Raw genomic sequence first — 15,689 nt, forward strand, 5'->3', positions numbered from 1 at the left:
CCCAAATCTTAAGGTACAACCCAGGCAAGTTTTCTTTTTTGTCCATTCAAGCTCGCACTTTGTGTAGCTTAAAGAACTGTTTAGATATCACAGTCGAGTTCGACATATCTCAGCGAAAAGTTGGCGGATTTAGTCGACTTTAGCTGATATTGCGCCGAACTTCAGTTGACTAAGACACATGTCCTGCAGATGCGCGTTTGCTCCAGCTGCAGCTGATAAGACAGTCCAAATATTCCATTCCGCTCTCCCTCTCTCTCTCTCTCTTTGCCTACCCTCTCAATGCTTTCTCGAGCTGCAAAAATGCAAAGACTTCAGCGAAACTTTGCAGACAGGTTTATCGCTGCATTTTATCACCCGAAAAACTTCAAAAGAGCGCACAGTTCTCAATGAGACGACTTTTTACGAAATAATTAAATACAAAAATAGAGAAAGAGCAGCAAGAGTGACAGAGAGAGAGAGAGAGAGAGAGGCGACTACAAACAGCAACGAGGCAAATGTCAAGCAATGCAAGCCGCAGAGGCAAACACTGAGCGGAGAAAGGAGGAGGAGGCGCGACACGACAGTGCCGCAAATAAGTCAACAAACGCTCGACTGCAATATAAAATGCACACCCGTCAACGGCAAAGCGCCCTCTGTCTGCGAGTAGATGCATTTGTCTAAATTGCGCTGCGTTGCGTTGCTGCTAACCAAATCAAAACTCATTTCGTATGCATCACATTTCCACCTGCGCGTCTGACTTTTTCCCCACTGCCAGCAACAACAACAACAGCTCAAAGAAATTGCCAACGCAATTGTGTAAAGATAAACAACAATTATTGCTGCCTGCGAACGCAGGAGTTGTTGCCTCTTTGGTGTCTCCGCAAAGTGTTGCAGCGCCTTGCCATGCAATTTTGATGCGCGTTTGTTAGAGCTTGTTTCGAGCAGGGGGCAGGAGCAGGAGCAGGGGGTGGGAGCAGCTAAGCACAGGAAGCATTTGGCACAGCTCCCACAGCAAAGGCGGAACTGGGCAAGTAAAGGATATACAGCTAACAGAACAGAAAAGAAGTTCAGCTGGGGAGTGCTAGAAGCAGCCGACAGGCTGAAGCTGACTAGTGAATACGCTGCAATTCCAGAGAAATTTGGGGATATTAAATTGAAAACGAAATGAAAAAAAATACAATAAATTTTTTTTTTTAATATTTCAAAATTATTTGAGCTAAATTTATTAAAAATATTCATTAGAACAAAAAAAAATTCATGTGAAAAATTATATTTTATATAATTTTTTTGCATAAAAATTTTAATTAATTTTATCTTAATATATTTCTTTAGAATATAATTTTTATAAAAAATATAATTTTTATAATTTATAATTTATATTCATTTTTACTTTTGTTAGTAAAAAAAAATATTTTCTTATTATGCAGAAGAAAATTTGAGAAAAAAAAAACAGATTAAATAAAATATTTATAAACATAGGGACGATCTGAACATAAATATGTATATATTAATATAGGCTCAACAAAAAAAAAAAAAAAAAAAAAAAAATGCAATTTGAAAATTAGAATAGTTTCTTATGTTAGTTATTCGCTAAAATAAAAACAAATCGCAAATTAGGGAACACGGCAGAAAAAGCTAAGAATTCAAGAAGAATTTGACAACGCTATAAAATTGTGCTATCAATTTGCCAGTGTAAGCAGCATTCAAGTCAGCAACTCAGTTGACGGACAGATGATCCACTTAGAGCCGAGTTGGTTTGATACGATTTCGGTAGTGCGCGACTGCAAAAACATCGAGTGAAATGCGTCGTTTCGATTGCAATTTTCCAATTGGTTTGTCAAATGTGATGTGCAGCACATTTTTTGCTCCTTCATTGTGTTGTAGCTGGGTTTTGCTTAGCTACAATTGGCCCGAGGTCGTGTATGCCACACAATGGCAGCTACGTGTTAAGCGCGTCATCAGACACGGCTAGCAAAAACAGAAAGGAAAATACGAAATCAAAAAACGGGAAAAATGGAAAGCAAGAGAAAACCCCCATAGACAAAAAGCCTGACGAGCACTTTAGCATGTCGCAGCAGCAGCAGCAGCAACAAAGCGAGCACGAAGAAAGAAAAAACAAAAAAACAAAAACAAAAAAAAGTGAGAGAGGAATCGCAGCAACACGCTTCTAAGTACACCTAACCCTATACATATACATATGTATATGTATATAGCTCCACCTAGACGGTCGGCTATTTAGAGACGATGTCGTTGCTTTGTTTTGTTTCGCATTCGCACGTGTGTTTATTTAAAGAAATTGCCTCAGACGGAGCAGCGAACGGTGCTGTGACAGCAGGAAATAAATAAACAAATGAAGATGAGCTTTTGAAGTGTGCCCAGAGCAGGAGTTGTCGCTGATGAATGCAGCTACTGCATAGCCATCTAAAAATATAACCCTTTCCCCCCCTCCACCTGTCTCTCTCGCTCTGCCACAATGGGCTGTCTGCCTCTACCCGGAACTGTTTCCGTACTACGCTCAAGTGCTAAACCCACTAAATGGCAATTAATTAGAGCAGCAGCGGGCGCGACTCATTAGAGCAGCTGGCGCAACAATCAAAAACGCATTTCAAGCCGTAGACCCAAAAAGTCCTAACCCATCCGAACTCATCTTTCATTTTTTTCCTTTTCCTTTTAGTGCCCAACGAGGCGCCATTTGGCATGGAGGCCATACTGCTTAATGCCTCTGCGGTCTTCTTGAAGTGGAAGGCGCCCCAGCTGAAGGAGGAGCATGGTAAGTACACCCGCCCCTAGCTGCCTCCCGCCCTAATCAACCCCTCATTAACCTTAATCCTCATGCTTAACCCCAATTGCAGGTGTTTTGCTCTACTATCACGTTATTGTGCGCGGCATCGATACGGCTCACAATTTCTCGCGCATTTTGACAAATGTGACCATCGATGCTGCCTCGCCCACTTTGGTGCTGGCCAATTTGACGGAGGGCGTCATGTATACGGTGGGCGTGGCAGCGGGCAATAATGCTGGCATTGGACCGTATTGTGTGCCAGCGACATTGCGACTGGATCCCATAACGAAGCGACTCGATCCGTTTATCAATCAGCGGTAAGTTGAAAAATTCTACTGAAAATACTGTGAAGACTCCATATGAAGAACTGTGTATTCATTTATGATGATGATGATGAGAAATCTTTGAATATATTCCAGTAATTCCTTTGGCAAAATATCTCATCTGTTTCCTTTAAGCCTTCTGGCACTGCTCAGGCGCAGCCAACTTAAGCTCGCATGACAATTGAGCGTTGCCAGATCGTTTAGCCTCAGTCTCAATTAATGACATTTCATAATTTTGATATTTATTTGCATTTTTGATTTGGTCTCTTCCACAGCTATCCCATCAATCAGGATCATGTGAACGATGTGCTGACGCAGCCTTGGTTCATAATACTGCTGGGCGCCATATTGGCCATCATGATGTTGTCCTTCGGGGCCATGGTGTTTGTGAAGCGCAAGCACATGATGATGAAGCAGTCGGCACTAAATACCATGCGAGGTGAGTACGAGAAACCGTAGCAATGCCAGCAGAGGGGGACGAGGAGACGGTGCCCGGCCACATCCGAGCTGCATCCGTTGCGTTCAGCTAGTGGCGCTTCCTTCCCAGCCAGACTTTTTGCATTCTCCCACACACACACACACACACACATACAGAGATTTGCATATATAAATAACACTAATTTTCCATTGTTCGCGAGGCACACACACACATACACACACACACACACACCGGCACAACAAAATAGGTGCGAATAAATATTTTAGCAGGCAGCACAGCAGAAATTTTCGTGCCGGGCGCATAATAGAAATTAACATTTTGCACGTGACGCTCCACGCCGGAGAGGAACTCCTGCCGCTTCCTCTTCAGCTTTTCCCTAGAGTCGGTTGCAATTATGCATTTAGTTTTGTGTGCATTATTAACCAACAAGTTGAGTGTGTGCATGTGTGTGTGTGTGTGTGCGTGTGCGTGTGTGTCCCTGGCATGTTCAACACTTGCATTTGAGGGCAGACCTTGTGGTCTAATTGAAATTAGCAGAATTACGAGAATGCCAAAGGGCCGCACCGAGAGGGGCGGCCCCCGCTTTGCATGTGGCAACTGGTGCTTAGGCTTTCCGTTTAGCTGGTTGCAGCACAGTAAACGCAGCTCTTTGGCTTGTGGCGCGACGCAATAAACAAGGCCCCTGGCAAATTAAATACTGACGCAAGTGGCAGATACGATTCCAATTTGGGTGCACAAATGGGATGTGATTAAGTGGGAAATCGTGTATATTGGGAAGTAAATCAATGAGCAGCAAAGGACTTGGAATAACATTCCAAATTTAATAAAGATTTCTTATAGTTACTACTACTAAAGAACAAAGGACTACTGCTATTCTTGAAGCACTTCATACTACTTTTTCATAATCATACAGCTGCTGCTTCTTCATATTCATACTAGGACATTTTCATCATTAAAATACTACTAGTACCTCATACATATACTACAGGTAGTAGTACTATAACTATGTACTGTTACTACTATTTCTAAATACTGCTACTATGCACAGCTATTACTATTTATACATACTCCTTATGTGCACTTCTACTACTTTTACTATGTACTACTATTACTACTACTAGTTCTACTACTAATTCTATTACTACTACTGATACTATTATTACTACTGCTACTATTATTTCTACATACTACTACTACTATTTCTACGTGCTACTACTACTCTACTTATTACCTTTCTACCTACTATCGTTACTGCCTGCTACTACTAATATTCCTACTATCAATATGACTGCCTAATACTACTACTATTACTAATACTATTAGTTCTACTAATAATTCTACTACTACTACTACTGCTACTATTATTTCTACATACTACTACTACTATTTCTACGTGCTACTACTACTCTACTTATTACCTTTCTACCTACTATCGTTACTGCCTGCTACTACTATTATTTCTACTATCAATATGACTGCCTAATCCTACTACTATTACTACCAAATACTGAATCTATCTACTATAATGACGACTACTACTACTACTGCCACTATTTCTTACTCCTATTTTCAATCTACCTAATATGACTACTACGTTCTCCACAACTACTACTACATCTACTACTGCTAAATAGCATAGCATACTTCATCTCTGTTTTATATTTATCCATCAGATAGTCATCATGAAATGGAGCTTAAAACATTTATGAAAACCTTGCAAAACAGTAGCTTTATGGGAAAATAACTTTTGCATCGAAAGCGCATCAAGTACAAGCCCGTAAAAGCTGCTGGCTATTATTTTCAATTTCCATAGTTTACACTAGTTTACAATATAGTTGTGATTTTGTTTTGAGCTGTCCCCGTGGCAGCAACAACTGCAACGCTGCTGTGCAGCTTTGGCATTGTTCAACAAGCCGCAGCTAAACGGGAAGCACGAAACAAAAACACAAAAAAAAAAAAAAAAAAACAAATGAAATGCTAAAAAAACGGCGCCCGTTGCATATTCATTGGGCGCCAGTTGCAATAAACTAAGCAGCAAAAAGCGCAAAGCTCACCTGGATGGCCGTAGACAATGAACAACAACAGCCCGATTGCCACGCCCACCTCCCACCAACCCCGAACAACAACGGGTGCCATAAAATACTCGCTTGATGCGCAGTTATAACCCGGGGACAGTTTAATTGCTGCATTTTTTATGCAATACGTTTTTTTTTCTTCTCTCCTTTATTTTATTTGAGCTGCTCGAAAGTATGCAACACATTTTTGCACAAGCGCCAACTGGAAAATTGACAATAATTTATTTGATTTTCAACTGTGTGTCTGAGTGTATGTGTGTGTGGGCTGTGACAATAGGGTAAATTGCGCATACGCCTCCTGCGACCCGCCCTTGGCATAATATTATTTTTAATGCGCTGAATTTATAGCACTGCATTGAAGTCCCACAAGTCAAACGAATACCAAAAAATAAAATACTTTCGCCCTTAAAATAATTGCTAGAAACTCTTGTTAATTATTGAAGAATATAAGAAAATTTTATAATTGCGTTTTGCTTATTTATTTATTCTTTTTTTTTTTTTTTTTTCTATTAATTAAGTTGTTAAAAATGTTTAAATATCTACAAATACAAAGGCTTGAATTTTATGTTGATAATAATAAAATTACATATTTATAACAGCATTAGAAATTAAACAAAAATTTTAATATGCATATGAATAGAATATTCGTTTGGGACTACAACTTATTTTAGTGGAAACAAAATATTTACATTAATATAAAATAAAATTCCAAAATACATTAAATTCCACGCAAAAGCTGTTTTCGCATATTTGCGAATTGTTTTTTCAGAACATTCAAGAAGGACTTACGTGGAGCTTGTCTCTACCTATGTTTTGTTTGTTCATTTAGGGCAACAATTTATTTGACTCACACAATTTGTAGCAAAACATTTAATTGCTCTCACTCACACTCTCCACCTCTATCTCTCTCTCCCTGTGTGTTCTCTCACCTGTAGGCAATCACACGAGTGACGTGCTTAAAATGCCGAGCCTATCGACGCGCAATGGCAACGGCTACTGGCTGGATGCCTCCACGGGGGGCATGGTCTGGCGCACTTCGCCCAGTGGCGATACCCTCGACATGCAGAAGGATCACATAGCGGACTATGCGCCAGTCTGTGGTGCCAGTGGTGCCGGCTCTGGCGGCGCCACCACCAGCAGCGGCAACACAGGCGGCATCGATGATATTCATGGACATGCCGGCGAACGCAATCATCAGCGGTAAGTTTTTCCACATAGTTACGTAGGTAGACACGCCACCGCCCCGTCCAGGGTCCACCTAGAGTAAATGCGCAAAGCGAAAAAAGAAAGGGAAATGGGAAATTTAACTGGGGACCCACTCAAAGCGACGACAATAAAAATTCACCAAACTGTGAAATTGCATTTTTCTGGCGCGTCGCAAAAACAATTTTTTAACACAACTTTTGTAATACCGCGTGGTTACTCAAAAATGGTATATTGAATAGGTGAAGCGCTAGGTAACACTCTAGAGTAGAAGTTCCTTATATAATTCGTGAATAACATTGATGGAGCAATCGAAGAAGTTGCAGTCGAAATAGATAGATCAATCGGTATACCTTCAATTTTTGACCTAAGTAAAACTCCGAGTTTTTCCTCCTCATATCGATATATAATGCAAGAACAGCTTGAGAGACAAATTTATAAGCGCATCGGTTCATATTTTATACATCTATAAAAAGTTTGCAATTTATCGATCACTTTTTAACTAAATCGATATAAAGCAATATCGAAGTCATTTTTATTCCTTTTATTAGATAATTCATTAAAATTGATATTTTAATGAGATTTAAACTGAGTAATTTAATAAAAAGAAAATATAGATATTCTTTAATTTTATATGATAATTTATGATATTTCAACTACTTCAAATAATTAATAAAAGTCCGATAAATATCGATTTTCCTTAAGAAACATTTTTATATTCTAAACACTTTTAAGATGTATTTAACTTTTTGCCCAATAATGCTTGAGGTATATCCTAGTCGCATATACCCCATCTAATGGCAGCATACTCCCACTTTGTTTTTGTTGGTAGATTTTCGTTTTCGCTTTTTAGCAGGCGGCGCCGGGCCAACAAAAATCAAGTTAGAAATGGAGATGTTGGCGCGCTATTTATGTTGATTTTTGCAGCAGCAAGTGGACAGCTCCCTGGCGCTCTCTCGCTCTCGGCGGACAGTTCCCATTGGCTGCATAGTTTTTCAGGCAGCTCCAGCTCTGGCACAAATGTAATTATTGAAGTGTCGAGCAGTTTGTGCTGCTACCTGCAGCATATACATTTGTCTAGCTTTAAGAGTTAATAGCTTTAAATTGCTTTCGAGTAAAGTTGAGCAGAGTCCCATTTAGCTGTTAGCTAACTATGGGAACTAGGAGAACAGGGAATTTATATGGCTAGAGTTGTAGTGAGATAATGTAAACAGAAATCAGAGCTGTTTTAATTAAGCATGAATTGTTTATATTTATAGAAAACTCTTTGTTCAATGTTTTTATCAGTTCAATTGAAAACAGGAAAAAAAATTGTCTAAGATGTTGTTAAATAATATAATTTTCTAGCTATTTAAAAAAAATTAAATATAAATCCTTTGAGCTATTAATAACTCTCACAATATTTCTAGCTTTAAAATGAAATACTTCTTTGATAATTTGAGCCACTTTAATTTGTGCAAACATTTTGTTTGTCCTGCCCGAAATATGTTTTGGTCAAATTATTTTAATGTTTTCTTTTTTGCTGGTTACATTTCGTATAAATCATTTTCGACTATGGTGGAATGGTTAATCAAAGCTGCAAATATTATATATTTATATGTAGAGGCTGCTGGTGGAGCTGGCAATTGCAGGCGTGGCTAATTTATTTGTCTGGCAATCAGAAGGCATAAAATAACTGTTTGCATTTTGTTAGATTTGTTTAATTTTTCCGTTGATTCGCGCTGCCGAAAAAGCCGTAATTGTTATTTATTTGTGGCCAATTTTACGCACAGCAGAGCTCATAGATTGAATGCAATTAAATCACTGAGAGAGAGAGAGAGAGAGAGAGAAATATATATACTTTAAATTAATATTCCATCGATGCTTAAAGTGCGATTTTTAGGATCGAATAAATTCGAGAGTGGATTGTAATAACTCTGCACGGCGACTGGCAAAAATCACAGCTGTCCGCTGAAAGGCAATTAAATGCCAATCAAGCATAAAAAGCAGCTGAAGAGCAGCGGGGCGGGGGCCGAATATCAATAAAATAAAAATAAAAATAAATGTAACGAGCAAATGAAATATATATAAATTTATATAAATCTCGATATATCCATAATTTAAATGCAATTTGCATGGCCAACTACTGTATATGAATATATAAGTATGTATATATTTGTATATATCTGCAGCGACATAATTAAAATTATTTTCGCACACTTAATTAGACATTAAAAACACAAATTGAAAATGTGCGCAAATATATTAATAATAATTGCAACAAACACATTCACGACTCACTGAACGAAATGTGCACTGACAATGGCAATAACAATAACAATAACAAGCGCAATAATCATAACAATAACAATATAAAAGTAATCACACTTTAGTGAGTGTCATATGTGTGAAAATAAAAACAGCTCAGCGTGCAGAAAATGAATGCATTCGTTAGGTTTCAATTTTAATGCTGTTTTAAGGGTCCGCTAAGAGCCTGGGTAGCCTCATTAAATATTCTAGTTATGAGAGGCCATAATGAGTGGAAGAGTTGAGTATGAATTATATAAAAAAAATGTATGCAAAATACTTTTCTGAAAAGGAAACTATTCTGAAAAAATGTATTCAATTTTAACAAGTAAGAAGGCTCCAGTCGAGACTGCTCGACTAGGAGATACCCTGAACCCTCCAAGCTGATATTCTAATCATTCTGCACTTCTTTTATGCACACATACATACACATGTATCCACACGCACGCACAAGCCTGCGCTCTGCTAACTGCGCAGCTAGCAGCGGCTGCGCTTGGGCTGCACTGTAGTGTGGGCAATATAATGAGAATTTATTTGTTGAATAATTTCTTTTGTAGACATACGATCTTAATGAAACTTTTAGAGCGTAATCATATGACTAAAATGTGTGTACATTCCAAAGCACAAGTCTCTAGTATTTGAAATGCGTTTTTTACAAATTGGGGGAGAAGGGGGCGTGGTATCCAAAATCTGTAAATTACAAAATCTTTGTATCGATTAACTTTATATACAACGCAAATTTGAAGACTCCAGGTCTAAAAGTGTTCAAATTAAGCTGAAAAAACAAAATCAATTTTTCGATTATTCTCGATAAAAAAGTTATCGGATGATTTATCGAAAAAATAAAGCAAACTCGTACTGCGTATGGTACACACGAGTATGCATGCCAAATTTCAGCTCTCTAGCTCTTATAACTTCTGAGATCGACGCACTCATACGGACGGACGGACGGACGGACAGACGGACAGGGCTATATCGACTCAGCTCGTCACGCTGATCAAGAATATATATACTTTGTGGGGTCTGCCACGCCTCCTTCTGCCCGTTACATACTTTTTCACAAAACCATTATACCCTGATTTCCCATTTTCAATGGGTTCAGGGTATAAAAATAACTATTTATGAAAATATTTATTTTTATGAAGAAATAAATATTTTAAAAATATTACAGATCTGGGATAATATTTTCTATACAGATATATTTAGTAAAATTTAATATTTATTTTATGAAAAAAAAAAAAAAAATAATAATAAATAAAAGATATTTGACCTGATTATTAAATATCATTATCATCACTGTTTCAAACAGGTGAATAATATCAACAAATTTTTTCCCTCTTGATAAAAATCCATTTTTATTTGAAGTTTATATACCTTGAATACATATTTATATACTTATATATATAAATGTTCAATTAAATACCTTTCATTTTATAATTTTATGTACAAATACATTGAGTATCTTGCCAAAAAACTGTAAATAATTTTTAACATATGTCATATCTGGCATTTTTCAGCACTGCGCTTAATTCCATTAAAAGTAGAGCTGCATTCTTTATTTGTATATAATTCTCTATACAAAATTTCAACAAATGATATGTAAAATAATACATGCATATATACAAATAATTATTTGATCAGCTTACGAGCAAACCAAATCGTTTAAATTTTTTCCCACTGCTCAACACTGTAAAGTATTTCAGACAGGTGGCAGTCCTTGCAGGCTAGTGAAATTCCTCCATTCAATCATTTTTTGTCGCTTAAATCAATTTTAATTCAAATATATTTTACGATAATTACTTTTGTTTTTAATTTTTGCTATTATTTTTATTTTTTTTAATTTAAAAATATAGCTATTTTGAAAATTCCCAAAGTAAGCTCCACCTAAACTATTTACGCCCTTGCAGTTTTTATTTTCGTGCATAGTTTCCATTGACATTTAACGCTGACCCCAGTCAGTTTTGCTTTCGTTTTTTTGGTTTGCCTTGGCACAAAGGATTCATTCAGCGCGCAGACATTTCCCTTCGCCAAATGAAAACTCATTAAGGGCATTAAAAGCGTATTTTGAAATGCACGCACCAAAGTGTTTTTTGTTTTTTTTTGTATTTCCACCTCGACTGCACCATGGCGACTCCATCAATACGCCATATATACATACACACATATATAAATGTGCATACATATTTTAGTCAGCTTTTAGCTCCACTCGGTCTCTGTCTCTGTCTCACTCACTCCTTTCTGGTTGCTATTTAATCCGCTTTCAGTATTTAAATACGAAAATAATGTTAAAAATTTTTGTGTTCACCTCGGTTTTTTTTTTTTCTGTGACCTGTAAAAGTGTTGTTGGAAGGGTATTTTGACAGACTGTTCCTTAGGTAATAATTTTTAACAATTTTTAATAAAAAATAAAATAAAATAAAATTATAAATATATTTATATCGCTTACATAGACTCTGAATAGTTTCATATTTCCCAAGAACTTGAAAACTTAAAATTACTGTTGTTTGTTCTCAAGAATTTTTAGATCTTGACTTAAGAAATATGATTTTTTTTCATTTTTCTAAATCTCAAGACTTTCTATTAGAAATGAAATACTTGACTTATCTTGAAGTATATAATATAATATATATAAATACTATAATGAAATAAAAAAATTCTATATATAAATTTAAAAAAAAAAATCGATATATATAAAATAATATTTCAGATATTGCAAACAAATCAAGTGAGTTGACAAAGGGTATTTTCTAGTTCAGCACTTAGAACCCTCAATTCGTTTTTCTGATATATTTCGCTCAGCTAATTTAGGTGAGTGCGTGAGTTTCATTCGGTTGCTCTGTCCAGGTGCAGCTGATGATAAGCATTATCTGCTGCTTAGAGCGCCAACGCTAGCTCCAGCTTCAGCTTTGTACATTAGTTGGGTTTAACGGCTGGCGAATGGAGTCGGGCAGTTGTTCAGGTGTGAATATGTAAAATGTTAAATCCGAAATATAAATTCCATTTTTACACATGAGCACGCGTCCGCCTGCATGGGAACTGTGCTTCCGTGCGGAGGCGAATGCAAATTTCCGCTACGTATGCCGACCGCACGCCATAAATTCTCGACCTCAAGCGCAGGGCAGGGCAGACCCAAAAATTCGAAACGAACCGACAAATTTATAACCGAAAAATGTTTTTACCCCCTCACCTCTCTCTCTCCTTCTCTCTCTCTGTCACTCTCACTTCCCCCTCTGTGGGAATATTGTAATAAACAAGCGACGGGCAATAAATGATGATTTTTTGTTTTTGTTTTTATCTCTTCATTTGCAGCTACGTGGGCGAATACTCGAATATTCCCACCGACTATGCGGAGGTGTCCAGCTTTGGCAAGGCGCCCAGCGAGTATGGACGTCACGGCAATGCCTCACCCGCACCCTACGCCACCTCCGTCATACTCAATCCCGGCCAGCAGCAACAGCAGCAGCAGCAGCAGCCTCGTTATCAGCAGCGTCCAGGCCCGAGCTCCTATGGCATGCAGCGACCCATGCATCCGCATTACCAACAGCAGCAACAGCAACAGCAGCAGCAACAGTTGCAGCTGCAGCCGCACTCCAGCGCCAACATCTATCAGCAAATGTCCACCACGGGCGAGATCTATCCCAGCAACACGGCCGGCGCACGCTCTGTTTACTCCGATCAATATTATTATCCAAAGGACAAGCATATGCACATGCACATCACCGAGAACAAGCTGAGCAATTGCCACACCTATGAGGCGGCCCCCAACACCCATCAGCAGCAGCAGCAGCAGCAGCAACAGTTGACGGCGAGCGTGCGGCGGCAGCAGCTGCCACATGGCTGCAGCATTGGTCGGGACAGCGCTCGGTTCAAGGTGCCGGATCAGACGCTGGGCAAGAGCCATCAGCAGAACTTGCTGGATCTGGATGGCTCCTCGTTCTGCTACAACGGCCTGGCTGACTCCGGCTGCGGCGGCTCGCCCTCGCCCATGGCCATGCTGATGTCGCACGAGGACGATCAGGCGCTGTATCATACGGCCGACGGGGATCTGGATGACATGGAGCGCCTCTATGTGAAGGTCGACGACCAGCAGCAGCCGTCGCAGCAGCAGCAACAGTTGCTACCTCTGGTGCCGCAGCAGCAGCAGCCGCAGCAGCAACATCTGCCCCAGCAGCTGCCACTCGACTCGCAATCTTGGCGCGCACAGAGCACTCGCTCCAGCCGCAAGGCCCATGTGGAGGAGCCCCTGGCCAAGGAGGCCGCCGAGCTGATCTACGCCCCCGGCAGCGTGGCCAGCGAGCGCAGTTTGCTAAGCAACTCCGGCAGCGGCAGCAGCAGCCAGCAGCCCTGCCACAATGTCTGACCCCTGGCCGCGGCCAGCAGCAGCCAGTCGGCGGCGCAGGTGCAGGAGCAGCTGCATGCCAGGGAGGTGCGTGAGCTGCTCGCCTGGTGCGAACGCTTCAACAACGGCGGCGCCGAGAACTTTGATTAAGCGCAGAAGTGAGCAAAGGGCGCATACTGAGCGCACTGACTGTAGAAAAAGCAAAGAAATAACGAGGAGTTCATACCTTTTGGTTAGCTGAAAGAATAAAGCGAAGGTAGATAATAGAAATTAAAGGAGAAAAGTAAAAGTCGATTGAGCTTTTGGCTTTAAAGCCGAAGAATGAAGAGCTTCAAGTTGAGTTTTAAGTTTTGTTTGTTTGATCAAACTATGCCTTCTATATAATGCAATAAACTTTTTAGTGGAAAGCTTGAATTTTTAAACGATTAAGAGAATGCTTGAAATTCACTTGGCAAGAATATATTTTATAGTGAAATTATAAAATTGCATAGCCTTTCAGTTTTAATTGATATTTGAAAAAAGACCTTGAAGACCTGCCTTGAATACATGTTCTTTGTATTAGAAGCTTTAATGAGCTTTCAGTGCGCAGACCTAATAATATTTTGAGATACTTTCAGGTCCCATAAACGATGGAGCTTTAGACTCAAAGCTCAATACAAGATTTCCTAATGCTCAACAGCTTTTCTTCCTTTATTTCTTTCCTAAAACTTTATTCCATTCAGTTAACCAACATATTTAAACTCAGACGCGACAGTTTACTACAAAATTGATTTGATATATGATTGATATGAATATTGTTACAACTAATTTTCTTTAATGTGACTAAGACTGAGAGCATTTTCTGAGTTAAAGCTGATAATTTGAAAGGAAGTAAACAAGTTACTCTTAAAGGTTTCGTTCGAACTAACTAACTACTCATACATAAAGCTGACTTGCTAAGAAGTGCCAATATCTATGCCTCTATGCTAGTGATAGACTAACTAACCCTCTCTCTCTCTCACACACTTTCTCTTCTACTATATCACTCTCTCACTATAATTGCTTTACACCCAATTAGGCTTAGGTTTTAGTTGTAGATGATTGTAAATGTTATCGAAACGTATGATAAGTTCCTCCAAGTATGCGGGCAGCTAAAGGCCGGCGCTTAAATGATGATTAGTTAGATTGTTACCTAACAGCTTAATTACGAATTACTAAAATTAACAAACCATAAATTTAATAAATTATGTAAAATGTAAATAGTTGATTAAGCTAGAACATAGACGAGTTTTCAATTGAATGTATTCGCATATGCAAATAGGACGACGAATCAAATTGTGCATATAGTAATTAAAAATCAAATAATTATAGCAGAGCCCATTTATTTAGTTGTAGTACACAAACACAAGCACATATTACTTATAAATATAAATTTATACATACAATACATACATACTATATACATACAGACTTACTTATGTAATTAGTGCGTAATTACCAGCAGGCATATATAACAAAACTCCTTCAATTTAATGGCTAAACACGATTTGTAAACCCCATTAGATATGCATTTACACACACACCAACACACAACAACAACACAAATAAATAAACATATATATTCAAGCAAATAATGTATGAAGCATAAAATATTAAGTACATATATATTGATGTGTTTATCGTAAAATATTCGTATGTTGTTTATCCATTAGAAAATACAGAAATTCAATGTATGTCTATGTGTAATTATTGATATTGAATACGCGTATTTACAATGTAGCAATTAAAATGCAAATAAAAAATGCCATAATTATGAAATTCACAAAACAAGCACTCACGTCTGTTTATTCTATTATTGCCTATCTGCATTGTGGACTTCATCAAAGATGAAACTGATTCGAAATTTTAATTAAATTAGCTCTTTATTTACTTTATGTGGGCAGAGTTGTTTAGCTATTAACTAATGACTGGGTTATTCAAAGAGCATTTATCTATATATTGGTTGGTTACTCAAGCTTGTGTGTCAAATGAGAATTGAAGTCACTGTTATTGGTAATTAGACTAAAACAGCGAAGGATTCAAGGACGTGAAGGTCTCCAGGTATTGCAGCTGCAAGTAAAATATATGAAATATATCTGATTTTTACTATGGTCAACAAAAATGAGCTAAGAGGGCCCAAAAATGAATAAAGCTCTACTACAAAACATTTATTCACAGCCAGCAGCTGAAGTCCTCAACCAGACGATTTTTGGTGCGCTTCAAGTGCAGAGACGGCATCAACGGA

The 15,689-nt window shown here is 38.3% G+C and overlaps 1 protein-coding gene across 1 annotated transcript in view; it reads left to right on the plus strand.

The window, feature by feature from the left end:
- Nucleotides 1-15,236, plus strand: part of LOC6575887 (roundabout homolog 1) — a 64,560-nt gene extending 49,324 nt beyond the window's left edge. The window contains exons 10-14 of the mRNA XM_002001855.4: nt 2,654-2,749; nt 2,832-3,078; nt 3,360-3,523; nt 6,534-6,798; nt 12,397-15,236. Coding sequence (XP_002001891.3) covers nt 2,654-2,749; nt 2,832-3,078; nt 3,360-3,523; nt 6,534-6,798; nt 12,397-13,447 — 1,823 coding nt within the window. The 3' untranslated portion in view covers nt 13,448-15,236. The remainder of the gene's footprint in view (nt 1-2,653; nt 2,750-2,831; nt 3,079-3,359; nt 3,524-6,533; nt 6,799-12,396) is intronic.
- Nucleotides 15,237-15,689: the final 453 nt, after the last annotated feature.

This window comes from Drosophila mojavensis, unplaced genomic scaffold, assembly GCF_018153725.1.
Source record: "Drosophila mojavensis isolate 15081-1352.22 unplaced genomic scaffold, ASM1815372v1 contig_36, whole genome shotgun sequence".
Taxonomy (NCBI): Eukaryota; Metazoa; Arthropoda; class Insecta; order Diptera; family Drosophilidae; genus Drosophila; species Drosophila mojavensis.